The following is a 22,078-nucleotide window of genomic DNA, read 5'->3' as shown; positions in this document are numbered from 1 at the left end:
AGGGTCGTCCTTCCCTATGTCTAGCCTCAGTTTCTCTTGTTGTGGAGTTGGAGCTAGAGGCCAGGTCAATGACCAACAAAGGAAAGGAGTTAATAAATTGAGTCTCTAAGGCCCTACCCCAGGCTCCCAGGCCCTGAACAAGCTTGCTCTGCCCGTGCCCAGTGGCCCAGAAACCGAAGCCACCACCCCCGGCTCACAGGGGTTGGAGTTGGATGCCCGTGTCATTAAGAGAGAGAGACTTTTATTGTTCCCATAGGGAAGGGAAACACAGGGGAATCACTAAGAACTACAGAGGGTTCCTGGAAAATAAATTAAAACAGAAATGCATCAAAACGAAAAGAGAAATGGAGAATGGCTGGGAGGCAGCAGTGGCTGTGGGCCTGCCCAGGCAGGCAGGCAGGCAGGCAGGCTCTCCGAGGAGAAGGTGGAGCAGTCCCAGGCCTCAGCCAGCCCGCTTCCTGTCCCTCCGTCGATGTTGCCCCAGGCTCCAAGCCCTATGGGGCTGTGACTTGAGGCTTCCCCGCAGCTGGGCCGGGGAGCGGCGAGTCCAGTTGGGCCCACCGAGGGCCCTGGCAGCACTCTGCTCTCATGGGTCTGTGGCTGCCCACCCTAGTCATTGGAGGTGACATCGATGTCCTCCCCGTTGGCCTGCTTGGTGGCGATGCGCCACCGGTTGATGTGGTGGGAGCCCTTCTTCTTCTGCTCGGACTCGGGTCCCTCCTCCTCCAGCTTTTGCCGCTTGTACTTTGTCCTCCGGTTCTGGAACCACACCTTCACCTGAGCCGGGGAGGGAGGGGCACAGGTGAGAAACGGCCGCCAGGACCTCAGCACTCAGGATGAGCTGGGAGCCAATGGGGAAACCGAGGCCAGAGTGCTTTTCTCTGGCCAGCTGCCACCTGGGGTTTGGAGAGAACGCAGTGGGCCGAAAGGGGCGATTTTCCTGCCCTCTCGACAGAGGGACAGGAGGGGAGGTGGAGCTGCCGAGCATCCTGTAGCCACAGCACACAGAGGGGGAGGCCCAGGCTCTGGAGCCCAGCAGACCTGGGTCTCTACGGTTCCTAGAGAAGAGATAATAATCACTCCTCCACAGGGTGGATGGGAACATAAAGGAGAGAACGTACGAAGCCATCGCATGCTCCGTCTGTCCGCTTCTCCTGACCATGCAGTTTTTCACTTGGCCTTGCGCAGCAGCGGACCAGGTCAGCCTGAGTCAGTGATGGGAGCCTCTGCCGGGTCCCTTCCCTCTCTGGGCTTCATTCCCTCCTCTACAGGAGCCTTGGGGCTCCAGGGCACCGCCTGGGCTTTTGCTCCAGAGCATCTCAGGGAAGGGGATGCAGGGTGGCCAGGGTTACAAGGCATGGATGCTTTCCTGGAAATGACAGCACATTCTAAAGCAAGCAGTGCCAACTGCAGCTAGGGCCATCCATGGTGCCAGTGTGGATGGTGAGTGGTAAGTCGTGTGTGTGGACTGATGGCGAGCACCTTGATTTTGGCAGCAGCAGTGGATGCTAATGCGGGGATCCTTGACTCCTGGGCAGGGTCAAGGGCAGTCCTCAGAAAGACTACCCAGTCCAGCCCCTACTCCCTGAGGATGGGTGACAGCCACAGGCCTTTCCCATAAAGCCAGGCGATGGCGGTCAAAATCAGGCCTGGCATCCAGGTCCAGGAGGCAGTTTCCTGCCCAGGATGCCCCACCCTCACAATTCCCAAGCAGTCCCCTCTGTCCCTTCCATGGAGCCCACCCAACCCAGAGCTGCCCCTACCCCCGCCCCCAACCAGGGTTTCCACAGCTCCATCTGCCCTGCCCTTGATTTTAGAGCAATAGGTGAGGGGTGGGGACAACCAGTGCTCAGGGCTACGCAGAGCAACCAGCAAGGACAGGAAGAGATGAGGGGCCTGGCTTCAGGCAATAAAATGAGGAGAGGGCCCTCTTCCCTCATTTCCAGGGCAGAGTTCAAACCCCTCACCTGTGTGTCTCACCGCAGGTACATGGGGAGGATGGCAGATGCTCTAGGCCCAGGGCTTCTGGATTCTGTGCCCACCTTTCCTTGGGCACAGGGCTATGGGGCCCTGGGTGGTTCTCAGCATAACCATTTGGCAGCCAGCCTGGCCCCTGCACCGCCCCCCCGCCCCCACATCCACCCTGGAGCCTGTTGTGACTGTGCCATCCAGTAGGTGGGTGAGCTTGCCCTGCCTCCTATGCAAGGCATGTACATGAGTCACGTCTGGATGCTGGCCTGGGTAGCATTCCTAAGAGCCCAAGGGGCTGAATGAGGGTTAGGCATGGCCGGCCTGTTGGGGTGATGCAGGGCAGCACTGGAGTGCACCAGGGACAGAGGACCCCTTTCTGCACCTTCTCCCTCCCACACACTCCCATCTCTCCTTCCAGGAAGGAGACATAGCTATAGTGGAATGGACCCAACCTGCTACCCTTGCCTAGAATCACTGGCCCAAAGAAGGAAAGTTTCAATGGTGGAACTTCCTGGCACACCCAAATGAACGTTGATTCTGAATATTTTCTTCACGAAAACAACCAGTGTCGAGGAGTCAGCTGTCTAGAAACAGGGCTGCAAACCCTCTCCCTGGGCAGTCTGGCTATCTTCTGGAGAACAGCCTTGGGCTGAGTGTCCAGATGCTGTTTACAAAGACTGAACTAACGGGGATGCTTATGCTGTAGTAATATTAGTGAAAATGGCAGGATGCACAGTTTGGGCACAGTGTGAACACAACCATGGAAAAACAAAATCTATGCACGGGGAAAAAAGACTAGAAGGAAATGAACCCAAAGTATGGGTGACTTTTCTTTCTTTTCTCCACTTTCCTGATTTTTCTTTAATGCATCATTGATAACAATTAATAGTTATTGTTTTACTTGGAAAAGAAAAGGAACTGGACTCTGGGTGTAGTGGAAAATAAGAGTGGCACCCATAACATCTCCAAACCAGCCTCACCCCGAGCCCCTTCTCTAGAGGAGAGAGGACCTGGAAAGGAACCAGGTCACATAGTGTGGCTACCAGCTCCGTGGGAGCCAGCCTTAGGAGGCCGTGCTTCTTCTGTACCTGTTCCCACCCCCAATGGCCACACACCTCTCTCTAAGCTCCAAAGGCACAGCCGAGATGTTGGCTGGAGGAAGCCCTCACCCATCTCTGACCCCTTGGAGTTGGGGAGAGGTTCCTTATGGTCTCCCAAGTCCCTACCTCATTAAACATATCTCAGTTTTTCAGATGAGACAGACCCTTTCAAGAGTCTCTGCTTTTCCCTGAGTTACCCAACCTGAAATGCTCTTAGCCTTCAAAACCCTGCTCAGATGTTCTGACTCTGGACCTGCCCCACCACCCATCTGTACTTCTTTAGTACTTTTCTCTGTCTCAGGAACAGTGACCCCAGCAGTGCACTAATTTATTTGCTCGAACCTGTCTCCTCACCAGACTATGGGAACCTGGAGAACCAAAGCAGTGAGTCAGTCTGCTTTGGAGTCCTAGTGGACAGGTTCCAGGTCTGTTCAGCCAGCTGGACAGAGAGATGAGGTGACCCAGCCCTATGCTCTGGGCCAAACCTGGAAAACAGGAGAAAATCAATGGCAGAGGGATTGAGACCTAATAAAAAGAGGGGAGTTTGGAAAGTGCTAATTGCTGAAGAAATGGGATGCTCTTTTGGCTTAGTTCAGTGGACATGTCTACAGTACAGTCAATTCTTAATTCTTCATGTTATGGACTGTATTAACCACTTGAAGGGGGAGCCTGGGGGAGGGAGGCATTGTTGGTGGTAACAAGGGTCAGCTTGAGTCAGACAGGATGAAAAAGGTGAAACTGCCCAGCCAGTGTGGCTCAGTGGTTGAGCGTCAACCCATGAACCAGGAGTTCACAGGTTCCATTATCAGTCATGCTGGGGTTGTGGGCTTGATCCCCAGTAGGGGGCGTGAAGGAGGCAGTGGATCAATAATTCTCATCATTGATGTTTCCATCTCTCCCTCCTTCTCTCTGAAATCAATTAAAAAACATTAAAAGTAATTAATTAATGAGTTAATTAATTAAAAAGCAGGTGAAACTGCTGTGGATAAATGAATGAATCAATGAATGAATCAATGCATTAGTGGATTGATCAATTTATGCATTAATGAATAAAGGCATGCATGTATTCATTATAAAGGAACTAACAAACAGGCCAACTACAGCTCCAGTCAGTATTTCAGATTTAACTTTTAAATAATCTGCTGTTTGAATGAACCAGCTCTGGATTCCTTCTTTTCCACCCCCCATCCCAACCTTAGCTCATCCCCAATGGAAGGGTCTGTGGCTTCTGGCCCCTGCCTACTTTCAGGGGAATACCTGTCCTCTCCTCAAGGAGTTAAAATACTCCTATTCAATATTATTCGAGTTTTGTAACTCTGATACAGAAAGTTGCTCCTTATGTCCTACTATTCTCTTCTGCTTTAACTTAAGCCTGTCCTGTACTGTCATCTCAGACACAGAAATCCTCAGACTAGATGGAGGCTTGGAGACACAAGTCAAGCCACCCCTCAGCCTTCTCTCCTCGCTGCTCTCTCACCTTGAGGGACAGGCACAGGGTGAGGACTCCATTTCCCATCATTTGATCATGTGAGCTGCTCCCACTCTGAAGGTCAAGCCCAATGCCATGCTAAGCTCAACTCTCACCCCATTAAAATGAGGTCACCTCAGACCCCACATCAACCTTAGCCACAACTCTTCCTAAGCCTTCTTTCTCTTCTCTTAGACCATCCTGGATGCTTGCCCTTATCCTCAGGTGAATCACCCATGTGGGTCTCCCTGACCTCCCTCAGCCCATACCCACACCTATGACTTTAAGGGGACTCCAGTTGCCCGTCCTATGCATGTCTCACAAGTGTGCACGTTTTGTTTTTAAGTCCATCACTAAATGAGGAATCTCCAAGGCCAAGGAACACGTTTCTGCACTATTTCCCCTCACAGCTCAGCTAAACTTAAAGCCAAGAAAGGTCAAGAAACACCTGCTGAACTATTCAGAGCAAGGGCGGCAGCTGGAAACATCAACCAATTCATCAGCTTGGAGCAACCAAATGCTTTCTCTCACTCCTAAAACTAATGTGCCCCCTTCACACACACGCACCGAAGCACACAAGCTGCACCCCATGATGGCTTGCTGGCATCTGATGTGTACATATGAAATACCACCTGACCTTTGAGCATCAATAACACTAAACCTATATGTGCACACACCCATTATACACACACACACATTCATACACTAACACTCACTCACTTGCACCAATCGTGGCTCTGATCTGACCTAACCACCAGGACTGAACTTAGATGGGCATCATCCCGGTCAGACTCCAGGGCTGCACCACAGCAGTGAGGAGCAAGTGATTAGAGCCAGAAGGGAGAAGAGCCTGGGGCCCCTCCCTCCACCTCCTGGATAAACCCACCGTAATCCCAGCACAAATACCCTACTCCCAACCACACATACAGCTTACCCCAACAAAGAAGCTCAGGGTGCCCACCTCCCCACACTCCCTGCTAAAGCTTTGGTTGTACAGAGACCCCTGAGCTCTGGATTAAGACCCACACACTGATTTGCCTAACCTTCCCAGAAGCTCTATCCATGGATAAAACCAGATCATCTAGATCAACAATCTAGAAGACAGTGCAAGGGAAAGATAGAAAACAGAGAACAATGACAGTAGAGAGCAAGGGATATGACCGATAAAATTAACATATGGATAGGTGTACAATCAAGAGAAGTTTGCCCATCCATTCACTACATGTTTATGGAGCCCTGGGGTACAGCGAGAAATAGGAAGGCTTGGTCTCTGCCTCCCAGAGCTGAGATGCTCAGGCCAGCTGTTCATCAGAATCACCCAGGGAGCAGTTTAAAAACTTTCCCTGGGTCCCATCCTGAAACTCCTAAGAGAATCTCCTGAGTGGAGATCAGGAATCTGTATTTTAAGATTCCTTTGTGAGACAGATACAGCCTGTCTACAGACTGACATTTGGACATGGCAGATAAACAATAGCAAAGGCCTGTGAGTATTTTTATATGTAGGAGGAATACTGTGAGCTTTGAGAACTTAGAGGAGGGATTATAGAGAAACACAAAGTAGAATAATGATGAGCCAGAAATTTAGGGCTGCAAAGAACCCTGGAGTTAATTTCATTCAGTCTTACAGATACTGCAACTGAGGCAGAGCAAGAAGACAAAACCAGAACTGATGAAATGATAGATAACCATTAGTAGGAATACACTACCTGTCAGTTGGTAAATAGGTCTATAGAGATATAAGTTTGACATGGATGGTGTATACACAGAAGATAAAATAAAATAGATGATAAAGAGATAATCAACAGTTGGATTAATAGGAGTTATTGTTAGGAAAATTATAATTAATAGAAAATAGGAAATATAAATTAACCAGCTTTATGAGGCAGTTTAATGAGAGCAGACATAAGTAATGGCTAGCTATAAAACAGCTATCTGTGAGGGACAGATTCGGGAGCTCTGAGAGACAAATACAGATATTGACAGTAGAAAGAAATGGCAGGGGGCGGATGGGAGTGACTGATGCTTGACAAGTAGCTGATAGCTGGAAATGACAGGTAAGCTTGCCTGGCAACTACTGAAAGATGAATAGGTAATTAGTTAATGATATAACGCAGGTCCAAATGGTAAGTTAGGAGAGGGACAGAAAGACAGCTGGATAGAGGAGACTGGATGTAGCAGAAAGAACACTGGACTGTAGGTCAGCCTAGACTTGAATCTTATTGTAATACTAACTTGATATATCACTTTACATAAAGGAAAAGGAAGGACTGGGAATGAGAATTAATATTACTTGAGTTAATATTAAGTGCCTTTAATTCTTAAACAACCTGTTTTCTGGAGGAGAGAACCAGAGTTCAGAGAGGTTGAGTACATTGCCCAAGGGTCACACAGTCAGCTAGCAGGAAGGCAGAGAGTGAAATCGCATCAGCCTGCCTGGGAGCTCTGCCCAGTCTCTCCACCTCTTTGTCACCTGGAAAGACAGCCTCTGCAAGGAGGTTTCTCAGGCTCAAACCTCCTGTGGTTTTGTTGTTACATTTTGTTCTATATGCTAAAACCAGCTCACCTATATAGATGGAACAAGATTAGGCATGAGTTTTGATAGTAACACTGTTTTAAATATAAGTTTGAACTATCTTACCATAAAAATGAAAGAAACAATCATGTTTACTAACTGGCATTGTTAGGAGCAAATATTGACAGGCAGCTAGATTCAGTGAAAGAAAATTAATTAAAAGTGCTCTAACTGAGCTAAAAAAATTGAAAGTTTAAAACAATGACATTATTTCAATAAGTGTTCATCTGTGGGTGGTGGAATTATAAACCCGTTTGTTTTCTTATACTTCTGCAGTAAAATTTTATAACTAGTACTTTTCAAATGAAGTTAACTCTAAACACCATTCATAAATTGGCACCTTGTTTTAGACAAATTTAAAATGCTGTTTGCCAGAAGGGAAAAAGGGGTATTATTTTTAAGTGGGTTTTTAAACAAATATATATATTTTAAAAACGTTTTTAGAATTAACTCCGTTGTTTTGTACATTTTATTTATTTCTATGGTTAGAACAGCCCAGCTAGCAAATCTGAAATATATGTGTGTGTGTGTGTGTGTGTGTCCTTTAGCGGAGACAGGGGCATTGGGCATCAGACAGATAGGACCTTAGTAAATACCAATATGCGACGTGAGGACAAGCTCGAGAGGTCTGGAGGTCGGATGCAGTTAGAGTTTGGACTGTCCCACTAAGCCCCCTTCCTACCCTCACTGCTCCCCAGGAGACCCCAAGCTGCCTCCCCCGCCCCCCTACACCCCTGCCCAGGCCTGCACCTTCTCCTAGTCCGGACTAAGGTGGAGGGTAGTGGAGGGCAGGGAGCGAGGAGTACAGGAAATCGGAGCGGAGGATGAAATGCTAGCCAGCTTGCAGACCTCTCTGATTTGCAAATCTAGGCCTTGACTAGGGCGGAAGGGAGCGGGTCTTCAGAGGCCCGCAGGGCGCTGGAATCCTCCCCAGGGCAGCCCCCGCCCCCCTAGCAAGTCTTACTTGGCGGACGGAAAGCTTAGGCGGTGCTTCCAGGCAGCATGTATGTATGGCAAAGTCTTTCCTTACAGTAACCAAATGTGCTTCCCTATAACTCTCATCTACTTCTTGCAAATTTTTAAAAAATTATCAATGACAAAAATACGTGGTGATTATAATCTCACCCAGTTCAACCCCTCAGCATATTCTCTCCCCAACTCAGCAGCCGGTCAGGGGACTGAAACCAATCCCCGAATACCCAGAATCTTCTTTCCACATTTCTCAGGTGCCCTCGCCTTTGCAAAGCCACTTATTTCCTCGGTTCCCTGCCAGCGTGCCAGTGAGGAGATAGGGCCCCCCTCCGACCCCAAGCAAGGCTGGCGGCTCCCCAGCTTAGCCCCTCTGTTTCTGAGGTTTCTACCCTGGGACACTGGGCTTTCTCCCCCTACCGCGTGCGTTCGTGGGCAGTCGAGGCCTCTGCCAGGTCTGCCCTGAACGGCGCACGGAGCGGCGGGAGAAGGGGGGGCAGTAATCGCTGCGCTGAGATGGCTCCCGCGTCCACGGTGCGCCCGGCAGTGACAGGTACCCCGGCACCTCCCGCGGGCTTTGGGAGCGGCCTTGGTATGAGGTCTGATCCCACTTCTAGTGAGTCCTCAGGGCTGGATTAAAACCCTGCGCCTCTGCCAGGCTACACCCTCCGGGGCTCTCAGACTGGCTTCGCGGGAGCGCCGCCGGGCGGCTTCCTGCGCTGGGCAGGCGAGGGCTCCAGGGAAGGCCAGGGGAGGACTCGGGCCACGCCCGTACCCGCCCGCTCCCACCTCTCCTGGGGCCCCCAGGGGAGCGCGGGCCGCCAGTTTGGGGCGATTATTACCTGCGTCTCCGAGAGGCTGAGGCTGCCGGCCAGCTGCTTCCGCTCGGCGCCCACCACGTAGTGGTTCTTCTCGAAGGCGCGCTCCAGGCGCAGCAGCTGCGAGGGCGAGAAGGCCGTGCGGATCCTCTTGGGCTTGCGCGCGAAGGGGCCGTGCAGAAGCAGCCCGTCCTGGGGCACATCGCTGGCTGCCCGCGCCGCCGACGCCACACACGCGGGTACAGACAGAGAGAAGGGGCGCCGTGAGCCGCAGCCCGGGCCTCCCCGGCCCGCACGCTTAACTCCCTTGAGAACTCCGATACCCTCCCCAGTCCTTGGCCCCTTCTTTCTTCCCTCTCCCTTTGCCTCCCCTTCCTTAAGTCCACTCTCCTCCTCAACGCCTCCACACTCCCGGAGTTACCCTGTTGGGAGCCACGCAGAAATGCGGGCGCTGCTGATGGGCCAAGGGTGGGCCCCAGCCTGGGGAGGCGCCTATGGGCCCAAATCCATAGGGCCTGCAGCAACCCAAGAGGCCGAGACTGAGAAAAGTCCCCTAGCTCTGTTCATCTGCTTGACCCATCACATTTCACTCCAAGTGGATCAAGAGGAGAAGAAGGGCTGGTTGTCAGAAGGTGACAGGGGAACGGTGAAGCTGTTAGGCATCCCCAAGCCAAACACAGATTCAAGAGCTAGGAGATACCCAAGGCACTCTCCCCTCACCTAAACCAGCCTTGCTCAGGCTACTAGCCCTTTGAAAATGCCTACCACTGGCCCAGGCTCTGCCCTGCAAGTGGTAAAAATAGGCCAGCGGTTAGGTCAATGGCCAGGCAGCACCTGCAGGTCTAAGGTCAGGTTCTTCTCCCCTTCCCCACCTCCCTCCCTTTCCCCTCAGGTAAAACCTCTCCACACAGGAGACCCCGCTGCTCTCTGGTGGGGAAAGACCTTGCTTCATCCCTGAATAGTCCCGTGCTAAAGACGCATGTTTATAAATATCTTGGTATTATCTTTCTCTCTAATATATAGACATAGATATGGGTATATTGGTTTCTGCATGGGCGTGTGTAAATACATGCTCCAGCCTCCCTACTGTCTTTTTCTCCTATCGACCATACGTGGTTTTCAAAGAGTGTGACTGTCCCTTGCAAATATTGGCCACCATGGAAACTCAGCTCCCAGATGCAGGAGGAGGGGGTGACATTGGACTGGATGGGGCTGGGGTGGTGGGGTCAGGAACTACAAAAGCTAAACAAGCTTTCACAGACAGTCCCAGTCTCCATGAACTCCCACCCCGCCCCCACTCGGCCCTCTCAGGCTTGGTTGCACGGGGCTAACACACTCGAAAAGGTCCTGAAATCACCCGTGGATTCTCATGCAGTGGCATGTAACAGTCACCCTGACCCACCAATAACGTAGAGCCCTCGATAGAATGTTTTGACAGAATTAGCTGATCCAACGAATTTCTTCAGAAATGGCCATTGGTTTGACTCAATTTGACCTGTTGTTTTGTTCTTAAGACAATTGTTTAGATTATTCCGTTAAGATCTCCCATCTCTGGAAATATGGCTGTAAGTGAAGCCAGGCATATAATTGAGGTGATGCTAAAACTCCCCAGGTTCATGTCCCTCTGCTGGTGGAAACTGCCTGACATTACTTTCTACATGTCCCTGGCTTCAGACACTGACACAAGCAAACAGGGTTGCCTAGGAATGAGGGGCTAGTGCCTGGGGGGAGACAAAGTCCCCTGGCTGGGAGAAGTCACTAATTTTCAGTCACCTTATCCATTTCAAGTGGTTGGATCTGTGCTGCTACAAAAGGGAGGGGGGAATCATAGAATAGGAAGATAGAGGGAGGGACACCATGACCATTGGGCCCTTCAAAACGGGCAGGCCCAGGACTCTCAGGCCTGATTGAAAGAAGAGTTTAACTTGTGGTAGTGGAGGGGACAGATGACCAGAGAGGTGGTCTGACAGAACGGGGTAAGAGGGAGAGAATGGAGGAGCTTGATCCAGGTAGGAATAAGGGTTAAAGTCTCAAGTGTGGGCAAGAGAAAGGTGGGAGAGATAGGTGGGAAGCAGATACTTCTTGTTGATGTTAAAATAAATTGCTTCAAAAAACACATCGTTCTGAGCCCAGGTGAAGTCCCAACAGGGGTGTCCTCTGGACAAATGAGCCCGATGGTAAGAGAGAAAGCCTGCCTCACATCAGCATTTGCACGGTTTAGCTCCAGCAGCCGGACTGGCCCAGGCTGGTCGGAGTGAGGTGGCAGCAGAGGGACCCGCAGGTGGGAGTGAATGGGCCGCAGAGGGTGTGAAGGGCCATATGGAGCAGAGGACCCAGGACTGGGGTCTGGCCTCAGTGTGTGTGACCTGATGGCTATTTTATAATGTGGCTTGTGTCAGCCCGGCCCTTGGGACAGGGGTGCAGTGTGGCCTGTCCCCCCCACCCCCAGTAATTCTGGGCTGTGAGAGTGGGCTGTCAGTTTCAGACAAGGACAGTAGGAGATTAAAAAGGGGCTGGCTTAGCCGTCCCTGGATCTAGCAACTGAACCCCACCCAGCCCAGTTTTCCTCCAGCCTCTCTCTGTGGGCCACTTCAAGGCACTGGCTAGGAACTAGCAATAGAGACTCCCAAGAGCAAGGCAACGGGAGGTGGGAGCTAGGGGTGGGAAGGGCCCAGGGCTGGAGTTGCGGTCTCTTCAGCAAAGACAGCGGCCGGCCAGGGGCTCTAGACCTGACGGCGGGGCTTGGGGACCTGGGGCTACAAGAGGGAGAGGCTAGCCAAGCCGCGGAGATAACCTCATTCCCCCTCCTGCCGGAACAAAGGCGCCCTTTGAAGCGCCGGCCCATTACCCACGCGGGTCCCGGAGGGTAGGGTATCCCAAAGCCCGCTCCGGACGCTGCTCCCTGGCTTGGAAAGTTCCTGATGTCCGGGGAAACAACACCGAAGGGCAGCCAACACCTGGTCTCCACCGTCTCCTCCCCTGCAGGCCTCGAAAGCCGGCCCCCTGCTTCTGGATCCCGCCGCCCAGTTCGGACCATCCCGCGCCGGCTTCTCCCCTTCCACCGCCTCGCTCAGCGGAGAAGCCGCTTCCCTGCGCACCGGGACGGGGCTGCCGGAGAGCCCGGCGTACCACAGCGCAGGCGCTCCCGTTCGTTCCTGTAGGGTTTCGTTTCCAGCACTAAAACCGGGCTGAAATGAGCATCTCAGAGGCCGGGTTCTCTAGAAAACGCGGCGCCGGAAGCCCCGGGCCGGCTCTGCTCGCAGCCCGGAGGCCCCACTGGGACCGCAGGGCGCGTGGCCACCGGGGCGCGCACGGGTCCGGCGGTCTGGCGCGCCGCTGACCCGCCCCGAAACCAAAACGTCTCAGGGTTCGAAAGTCCTTCACTGTCCAACGAATTTCCGAGTTTAAAAATGCTGTCACACTCGGCTCCATCTCCGCATCCAGACACGGTTCTTGAGAGAAAAATCCAACCGTTTTGCAACTCGACAACGTGCCCGCCGGGGCTGATAGCTCAAGGAGCGGCAATTTCCTAAAGGGCTTTGCGCAGGATTTATCGGGCCTGTCTGACTGGGGATGCTCAGAGCCGGGGCTGGATCTCTAGAGAGGCACCTCGGCCCTCGGCGCCCGAGCCGCGCCGGCGAGGCTGGAGGCGAAAAGGATGGCTGGGAGGACACGGGGCGCGTGGGTCGGAGCCGAGGGCGCTTGGGGAGAGGCCTTCTCCCGCTGAGCAGCGATCACAGGGCTTAGGACCGGCTGTGCCCTCTCGCCTGGGCCGCTGTGCCCTCCACCAGTCCCTCTGCAGAGCTGGTGCAAAGGTTCACAAACACCCGCGACTCTCAAATCGGTCCGCGGGCACTGGGTTTCAAGACTCCAGGAACCAAGCCTATGGAGGACCGAGGGAGTTTGCTCAATTTTGAACAAAACTCAATTTTATCAGTAAACATTGATTTTAATTGACAGGTTTCCCGCCCAAATCAACCCCCTTCCCCACACAAACACCGGATGAGTTGGACAGATCTTCGAAATCCCCAGGGGAGATGTGTGCCCACAAAAATCCTCGTTTCAGTAATGACATTCTCTTATTTTGTGGGAATCTATTGGGTCCCTGTCTACCAGCAGAAGGGACTGAGAAAACAGTCTGACAAATCGGGACCCGGGACAGCGGCTTCCCGTGAAACAAGCGGCTGTAGCTAACGCTTCAAGAGATCCTTTTTCTCCTATTACCTAGATAATTGCACCAAACATCCAGTTTACTTTGACTGTGTAGACGGGTTTACCGCCAGATTAACTCCAGGCGCCTTAGCTCTCGCTAAGTCCTTTTCATTTGTTTCACTGAAAACCGGGTTACCTAGCTCTGGGTCATGGAACCTCACAAGGCTGAGGTCTGGTCTACACTAACAAATAAAGCTGGAAACTAAAGCAATTACTGCACAAATTAAGGCTACTCTTTAAAAAAAAAAGAAGGAAAAAGAAAAAAGAAGAAAGAAAGAAAGAAAGAGAAAGAAAGAAAGAAAGAAAGAAGAGGAAAAAACTCCAAATTCAAGGAAGAAAACGAACTCCAACAAATGCAGTTCTCCTTCGGAAAAGTCAGATAATTGAAACGTGTGTGTGTGTGTGTGTGTGTGTGTGGCCAGTGGGAGAATCTTCATTAGCAAACCCATTGCCCCTAGAAGACCAGGGGGCGCGGACTGCCCGTGACCTTACCAGCTTTTTGCCCCCACCCCCTGCCTGGGAGGACCCAGGCAGTGCCCCCCCTACCCCCCACCAGCAGCCTGGTGGGCTCCCAGAGTAGGCAAACGGCGGAGGAAGCTGGTGTGCTATTGCAAACCGTCCTCACTCTGGGTCCGAGGCGCGTGTGACTTGGAGAAGTCGGGCAGAGGTTGCTGAGAAACATCTCAAGAGAGCAGAGAATGCCATACTGAACATTAACTCTCCAGTTTGCCCTGCCCGCGGTCCCTTCTTCCCGAAGACCCGAGGCACGCGGGTGGACCTTGCCCTGCTCGGACGGGCCAGCTGGGGCGGATCCCTGGGAATGGGTGATGGACATGACTGCCGAGTACGGTCCCAGATCCAGCCGGGGCGGAGGGAGGGCGGCGGACACGGAGCTCTCTGGGCTGGGACTGGCTCAGGCAGGAGAGATTAAGACAGGCCGCCGGGAGGGGCTCCGAAGATGCTCCCGGGTTTGGCGTCCAGTCGGCATCAAACCTAGGAAAGCCTGGACATCCTAACCTGGTTCTCTGGCAGGGAACCCAAGGCGGCAGAAGCGTGATGGATCGGACGCGGCTCTTCTCTTGGCCTGGGAATCGGCCTCCGAGGACCCGCAGCCTTCTCGAAACAACTTCCGAATAGCCCCGCGCACCCCCGAGCCTCCCCCGCGCCGCCACAGCGCGGGCGCTGGCCGGCCGCTCAGGCGGGCACAGCGTGGGCACTCACCCTGGAAGCGGTGGCCGAAGAAGCGGTTCCGCAGAACCCAGGGGTAGAAGTGCAGAGGGTCCCGGTGCTGGGCGCCGAAGAAGGAGTGCGGGGGCTGCAGCGGGGAGGCGCCCAGCTGGTGCGCCTGGTGCACGGTCAGCGCCGGGTGGTTCATGGCTTCGGGGAACACGAGCTCGGGCCCACCGTAAAGCGAGCGGCCGGCGCCCGCGGCGGCGGCGGCGGCGGCGGCGGGGAAGCCGCTTACGAAGGCCGCCTCGGCCGCGCCGGGGTGAGGGTAATTGAGTGCGGTGGGCCGAAGTGGCTCCTCCGAGGCGGCCGCGGCCAAGGGATGGGAGCCCGCGCCCCCACCGCCATTGCCCCCGCCGGTGCCGCCGTCCTTGGCCACCAAGGACTCGATGGTAAAGCCGCGCTTGGCTGTGGGCTGGAACATGGTCGCGGGCGCCAGAGCCGAGAGAGGCAGCCGGGCTCTGGGGAGCGCTCCGCGTGCGGGCGCCGCCGCCGTGCGGGGTGTGCACCCAGCCAGGCACATGCACTCACACCAGCACCCCTCACCTCCCCCGCCCGCCCGCCCGTGCTCAGCCCCTGCGGGTGAGCCAGGCGCGGAGCGGCGAGGGGCGTGCAAGCCGGGGAACGCGGAGTCGGGCCACCGCGCACAGCCAGGCGAGCTGGCCTCTGCCGCCAAGCCGACAGCTCCCGGCTCTTGCACTGGCGCGGGATCAGTTGTGGTGCCGCGAGCTGCCTCTACGGCCCGGGGGCTGAGCTCGGCCCCCTCCCTCCCGAGTCCAGCCGGGACCGACCCCAGCCCCGGGTCCTCCAGCAGCGCCCGGCCAGGCTTCGGCAGTGGCGCTGTGAGGCGCGAGTTAGCCGGCACCTGCCCCGCGCTCGCCCATTGGCCGCCGCTCACCTGCCCCAAGGTGGGGGGCGGGGTGGGGCGGGGCGAGGGACCGCGGGTGGGGAAAAAGGAGCCAGCAGTCGGAAGCAAAAACCGGACTGGAGCATTCGCAGGGCGATCTAGGCATCCCCCCCCCCCCCCTCCCCTCGCCGCTGGCTTCTCTCGTCCCCGCCCTTTAGCCGAGCCTGGCGGCCGCCACAAACGTCTCAACCCACGCGGGAGCAGAAGAAGGCGTCCGTGGGGCCGGGGGCTTGGGAGAAACTCCAACCCCACTCCCCGGTGTGCAACCCATTTGAGCCTTCTCCAGTTCGTCCCGGGATGTTGTTTCGGTTCTTAGACAACTTGGAAATGAGTGGAAAGCGGGTGTTTAAGGTTCTCCCAAGAACCAGCTCCCCGCTGCCCTGGCGTCCGGAACCCTCCCGCTTAACCCACCAACTGTCTCCAGGGCGGCCCTGTTCGTGAAGTTTCGCGTTTTCTGGGTGTCATGGGGGGACAGCTCCAGAGAAGGGACGCTCGATTCTTTTCTCGAGGGGCCAGGCCGGGAGCAGCGCGAGAGCCGCCGCCAGCAGCCCGGCAGCCGAAGTTCGCGGGCCTCGGAAGCATCTTCTCGGCGCGGCCACGGCCACGGCCACGCGGCGGCTCGCACAGGGACCGCCGGCGTCGGCGCAGGGCGAGCTGCTTCCCTCGCCTTCTCGGGTCAAAGGCAGGCGGGCCGGGCCGGGCCAGGTCTGGGCCTCGGGCACAAGGTCTTCAGTTGGAGCTGGCTGAACAGTCGACTCCGTCCACGAGAAGGCACACCGACAGTCCCAGGAGCGCAGCGGCCGCTCGGTCTCCCCGGACCCGCACCTTAAACCCGCGACCGCAGAACAGCGACGGGTCTGCTCTGGCCAGTGTCCATGTCGTGCAATAATCTCACCGGCGGGCGGCGAGAGGGCTGCTGGCAAGGAGAACCAGTTCTCCGCAAACTTTGTCACCCGGGCCTTCCAGGCCGCAGGAAACCCCGCGCCGAGGCCTGGGAGGGCGCCGGGCGGTGGTAGGGGGCTGAGACCCGGACCGGCCGGCACAGCGCGAGATGGGGACCCCAGCGCCTTCCTCCTCCTCGCCGACGTTGGGGTCCGTCCGAGCAGCCCGGCCGCCGCCCTCCGGGTGCGCAGATCCGGGCTGGGCCTCGGGGCGCCCCGAGGCCAGTGGGGTCGGCGTGCCCCGTGAATCTGCAGCTACTCCAGGCCGGGTCTTGGGAGTGGCCCTTCGGAGCGCCGGGAGCCCTAGACCGGGAGAGCGCTCCGGGCGCTTCGGTCGCCACAAAGCGGGTTAAAGTCTATTTTCCACTCGACTGCTCCGAAAAGCCCCCGCGCGCCGACGCCGTTCCGGCCCCGTCGGGCGAGATGGAGGGGTGGGGAGAGCAGCGAGAGAGGGGGAGGTGAGCCCATCGCGCCCTGCAGCCCTCCGCGTCCTGGGGAGCCGGGACGGAGCGCCGCGGAGGCGCCCAGAAACGTCTGCGGAAGGAATCCTTGCCGAATCCTCCGTGGCGAGCGCTTGTGTCTCTCTTGCTGGCCTCTCCGGATCGCTCCGGCCCTCTGTGCAGGTCTTTCCTCTCTCGCATTTGTCTCGGGCTTTCTATTTCCCCTCTCTCCTGCCTCCCTGCTCCCCCATCCCGACTTTTCCTCTCTTTCTTCCCCCTTCTCCTCTGCCGCATCCTGGATCCTGGAAAAGGGGCCGCTCCGTCAAATGGGGACGCGGACCGAACCGGACACATCACGAAGAAGGCGGGAGCGCGGGTCTGGGCAGAGGCACGGACGAGGCGAGTTTCGTTCTCTCTGGAAAGAAATGCAGGGGAGCAAGTTCCCCCGCAGGGACTGGACGCGGGTTCGGCTGGATAAGCACTGCCTGGGCCCGTGCTCTGAGGACACAGTCCGAGCGCTGGGGGCTGCGAAGGAGAAGGTACAAGTTGCATCCGCCCCGAGGACCTTGTGCCCCGAGCCAGAGAGGAACCCCACCTGTCCAGCCGCAGGCCCTCAGCGCCTGCCTCACCGGGAGGCTGGGCATTGACCTCAACCCCCTACATCGGGCAGGCAGAGGAGCTGGGAACCCACCAGGCCATTCCTAGACTCGCATCTGCAGACGGGCCACATGTCCTTCGCATGGCTCTGGATATACACGATCGTCTTTAATTCGACAGACCTTGCAAAACAACGCTGTACCCGTTGTGGTGCTTTCCACATACTTTGACATCCAGCCACCTGTCATGAACCCCATTTTACAGGTGAAGAAACAGATTGCACGAGACCAGTGACTCCAGTGTGGTCACGGTGTGGTTTGCACTGGGAGGACTCGGTGGTCTGGACTTGGCTCGGGTTCTACCCGCATTCCACCCCCACCTCTGAAGCTGCAGCCAACTCTCCCAAGTTGGGGCGTTCATAGGGTTACCATGAAGTGTTGGGGTGTGCTGGATGTTGGGGGCTCTACCTTCATCCTCCCTCTCCTTTTCCGTTCCTGACGCCTCTTCCTCACGTCTTCCTGTAGTTCCCTAATTTCCTTCCTTTGCAGAGATGTATCCCTAACCCGGTTTCCTCTGTTTTTGCTTTTCTTAGAGCCTCTTCATCTGCTGTTGCTTCCCCTGACTTTGGTTGCGAGAAGAACTTGTCCTCCTCAGTGGGGGTCTCTAACCTGCCACTGGGTTCTGATCCAGCATCAATGGGGGTCATGATATACGCCACAGCTTCCCAGCTTGGGGGGCGGTGAGAGGGACATCTCTCCCCCCAGTATCTTCCTGTGCCATCTCCCCTTCTCGGGGTCTCTGCCAAGATCACACCTCTCCTCCTACCCACCTCCTCCCCCGCCTCCCCCATGATTAGGTACACACAAATGCCTCCTCTCCTCACAAGACAGCCCCCGCCTTAACCAAAACCTGCTGCTCCCTCCCCTACCCCTGTTCCCCAACCCTTCCTCTCTACCTTTCCAGACCTCCCTCCCAGGTTGCCCAGGTCTGTTCCTGGCCAGAGGCTGGTCATGCCTTCCTCCTGCTGGAGTGCCTTACCCTCCCACACATATGTGGGCGGCTTGCCTTTCACTGGCACCTGCTCACCCCTCTGGACCACCCATCCTGGCTCTGGCCCCTCATCAACTTTTCTCCCTTCCTCCATCTCTGCAATACCCTGGGCTCCAATCCTGACTCTTCCATTTCCGAATGGTGACACCTGGAGCCAATAAGCTTACACATGTATGAAATGGCAAGCATTATATGGGAGCTCTGTAAGAATTAAATGAGATGAATATGTGGTGCACAGGACAATGCCTGACTCCAGAGAGACAATCGGTAAATGTTATAGTCTCTGCCTTGTGCCCATGCGGGAAACTTGGGAATGGTCCTCAAATCCTCACTCTCTCTCATCCTCCACATCCAGTCAGTCACCAGGCCTTGTAGTTAAGTCCTTCTCAAGTCTAATCCCCTCCCTTTTTGCTTCTTTGCTGGCTAACTTTGTTCTTTACAATTCAGTTCGACAACTCCCCAGGAAATCCCTTCCATCACCACCAATCTCCACTCTGTTTAGCATTCACCTGCAGGACGGAGTTGTCTGTGTCTGCCATCTGTCTCTCTCACTAGGCTACGATGTCCCTCTCACCGCCCCCAAAGCTGGGAAGCTGTGGCGTATATCACGACCCCCATCATAGCCCAGGCAATGGTTATGCAACAGTGCCCTTGCTCTCCCGGAGAGCTTAGTCCAACAGCATCCCCAACCATCTCCCTCTTACTTTCCATCCCCCTCTTTTCTCTTCAGCCTCCATTCATCTTCATGTCTCCCTGCCCTACAGAAAGTCTTCTGTCATGTGTCCCTCACTCTGTTAACTTTTCTTCTTCACAGCCCACCTTCTTGAATACGTTTTAGTCTCTCTCCAACTCCGTCATTTCCCCTTGAGTCAATAAGCCTTTGCAACCGGCTTCCACACCGTCACATTAGGAAAATGGCTTGGAAAAACTCCCAGGCTTTTAGTACGGTGTTATTACAACAGCAACTTGTGCTTGTGGGGACAATAATAAGCACAACTTTATGAAGCTATTGTGAGATTGAATGAGTTATAATCCCCACCCAATGGGCTTAGAACATTGCCTGGCGCATAGTAAGTCCTTGATACATGTTAGCTATTATTTTACAGAACTGTGCTGTCTAATATGGAAGCCACGTGGCCATTGTGTGCTTGAAATGTGGATGGCCCAAAGTGAGATATTCTGTAAATGTTAATGTGGAAGGCTAAGTGTTAAAAACATGTAAAATATCATTAATATTTTCTGTATTGATTACATGCTATAATGATAAATACAGGAGGGAGCAAAATATTAATAATAAATAATACAATAATTACTAAGTAATATAAGAGTAAACTGTTCCATGTACTCACAACTGTAATCCTACTTTTGCCCACCCCTGTATTTGGGATATATTGGTGTTTAGTAAAATATGTTATTAACATTATTGTTACCTCTTTCTTTTCACTTTTTAAATGTGGCTACTAGAATATTTAAAATTACATATGTGTCACACATTATATTTCTATTGGACAAAGTTGTTATAGAAAATACAGGCAATCCAAAAGAAGGTGGGAGCGTAAATGCATGTGGGGAAGGGAAAACAGATATTTTATAATTATCAAATCCTACCACCCAGAAACAGCCATCATAAAATTCTGGTAGCATATCCTTCCATTTTTTTCCTTTATATATAAAGATACTTGTGATTGGTTATAAAGATAAAGAAACAGGTTACAAAACTGTGTACAACATGATCCCTTCCCCCCTTTTAAGGGAAGTTTAAAAGGGGGGAAGGGATCATGTTGTACACAGTTTTGTAACCTGCTTCTTTATCTTTATAACCAATCACAAGTATCTTTGTGTCTCATTAAATATTCTCTATTGGATATTTATGCTGTTTACAAATTTTCAACAAAATTTTGACCAACAGCCTCATAGCCATATTACTTTTTTTATGTAAATGTCTATCAGTAAAATTTATAGAAGAATAATTTCCAGATCTGTAATATTTTAATTATTTTGATGCATATAAACAATTTGGCTTCTGGAAATGTTGTACCCATTTATTCTCTCACAAGTAGAGTCTAAGGGTTTCTCTTTATCCTCATTAATCATGACTCCTTATTTCCAAATTCCAGGGTTTTTTAAAAGTCATAATTATCTGTGGGCTCTTTAGCATTTGACTACTTTCAACTCCCTTTTCTCTTGGGAATTCTCTCCTCCCTTCATTCTCCTAACAAGGTACTTGCCTGGATCTGCCACCTCTGGGAACTGCTCCTTCCTGGACTTCCCTTTCGTTTTACTTTGGGCATCCACTAGCTATCCTCGTCTATTTTATCTATCACTGTCTATTCCCATAGCATCAACCAATACCTTTTTAAAAAAAAAAAAAATTTTTTTTTATTGATTTCAGAGAGGAAGAAAGAGGGAGAAAGATAGAAACATCAATGATGAGAAAGAATCCTTGATCGGCTGCCTCTTGCAGGCCCTTCCTGCTGAGGATTGAGCCCCTACCCAGGCATGTGCCCTGACTGGGAATCGATCAATGACCTCCTGGTTCATAGGTCAATGCTCAACCACTGAGCCATGTGAGCCCGGCCAACCAATACCTTGATGCAGACCTGTAAGGGTATAGGTTTGTAATGCTAACTCTATATTTTCCCCCAGATCAAGTCACCAATTTTCAAATGCTTGTACGACGCCTTCATGGGGGTCCCACAGGCTCCTTAGACACTCATTATTACCCCATAACCAAGCTCAACATCTTCCCCACCAAATCTGTGCCTCTCCTTGGCTCAGTCTCTTCTGATAACCAGCCCACCTTCTGCTCCAGGGCACCCAGTCTCAGCAGCTAAGAGGCATCTGTGATATCTTCCTCCCAGTCACTGCCCTGCATATCCAGTCCGTCTTTGCATTCATTTCCTTCTGTTCCCCTTACCACTGGCCTACTTCAGGCTCTTGTTACCTTTCCCTGCATGCCAGAAAACTGTGATCACCATTCTCTTATGATCACCATTTGTGGACTCTCCTGGTTACAATTCATCTTACACATGGCTGCCAGCTTTCTGCAACACAACTCTACCCTGTTAAAATATTTTGACACAACTGTGGAACCTGGGGCAGTTTCTTTATCTCTCTATGACTTGGTTTCTCTGGAGATAATAATAGTACCAGAGAGTTGTTGAGAGAATTAAAATGAGGTAATTCATGTATAGCTCTTAGTACATAGTAAGCATTCAATAAGCATGAACCATTAGTGTTACTATTTTCATTAAACTTCAAATACCTGAGCTTGGCATTAGAGGCCTTTCATGAGCAAGTCCCTACCTTTCTAGCCTCGTGTTCTCTGCTCACCAATGGGTAGCCTGCACTGTGGCATTCATCCAGGGAATCCTTGCTCTCTCTGCCTCTCTGTGCATGCCCTACACTTCTCCCTCCAACCCTGCTCAAAAACATCACTCCAGATCATCTGTCAGTCCACCTTCTGAGAGGAAGAAAATTGTCAAAAGTACATGAAATCAACAATATAGAATAACAACTTCATAAGAACTTCATTTATTTTGTTCATTGCTGTGTTCTTAATACACAGCAGTTTTCTGGCATGTAATGGGCACTCATTAAAGATTTGTTGACTGAACATATGAATTTGAGAAACATAATTTAAGACTTTTCTGAAACAGTGTGTAAATGTAAATTTTTATCACAAGAGAACATGAAGAAGAGACTGTCTATGCCCTATGAGATTTGCCAGGGTGAAATGTTTTTTTCAACATATGGATCCAGGCTGCTCTGTCCCTGAAGATTAAGGCTCTTTCTTGGGAGTTGCA

General features: G+C 53.0%; 2 protein-coding genes across 3 annotated transcripts in view; one reads left to right on the top strand and one right to left on the bottom strand.

The window, feature by feature from the left end:
- Window positions 1–4,625, top strand: part of LOC103291427 (rab11 family-interacting protein 5) — a 157,074-nt gene extending 152,449 nt beyond the window's left edge. The window contains exon 21 of the mRNA XM_054728477.1: window positions 4,466–4,625. The gene's annotated coding sequence lies outside the window, so the exon portion shown is untranslated. The remainder of the gene's footprint in view (window positions 1–4,465) is intronic.
- EMX1 (empty spiracles homeobox 1) lies at window positions 610–14,860 on the bottom strand. 2 transcript variants are annotated; one of them, XM_008147456.3, is made up of 3 exons: window positions 14,332–14,860; window positions 8,923–9,107; window positions 610–777 (listed from the first exon to the last, which is right to left on the bottom strand). In XM_008147456.3, the coding sequence occupies exons 1-3, from the start codon at window positions 14,858–14,860 to the stop codon at window positions 610–612; spliced, it is 882 nt and encodes a 293-aa protein (XP_008145678.1). The 2 variants fall into 2 exon arrangements, with proteins under 2 accessions (XP_008145678.1, XP_054584455.1); XM_054728480.1 differs by having other exon boundaries at window positions 8,923–9,103; window positions 14,328–14,761.
- Window positions 14,861–22,078: the final 7,218 nt, after the last annotated feature.

The sequence above is a fragment of the Eptesicus fuscus genome, chromosome 16, assembly GCF_027574615.1.
Source record: "Eptesicus fuscus isolate TK198812 chromosome 16, DD_ASM_mEF_20220401, whole genome shotgun sequence".
NCBI classification, from domain to species: domain Eukaryota; kingdom Metazoa; phylum Chordata; class Mammalia; order Chiroptera; family Vespertilionidae; genus Eptesicus; species Eptesicus fuscus.
The sequence above is the reverse complement of the archived record's forward strand: the minus strand, read 5'-3'. Positions and strand labels throughout refer to the sequence as shown.

Coding starts and splice junctions, on each gene's coding strand:
- EMX1 (XM_008147456.3), bottom strand. CDS start 14,860: ATGTGCCTGGCTGGGTGCACACCCCGCACGGCGGCGGCGCCCGCACGC. Junction 9,108..14,331: donor CTTCGGCCACCGCTTCCAGG/GTGAGTGCCCAC, acceptor CGGCGCGGGCAG/CCAGCGATGTGCCCCAGGAC. Junction 778..8,922: donor TCAGCCTCTCGGAGACGCAG/GTAATAATCGCC, acceptor TCCCCGGCTCAG/GTGAAGGTGTGGTTCCAGAA.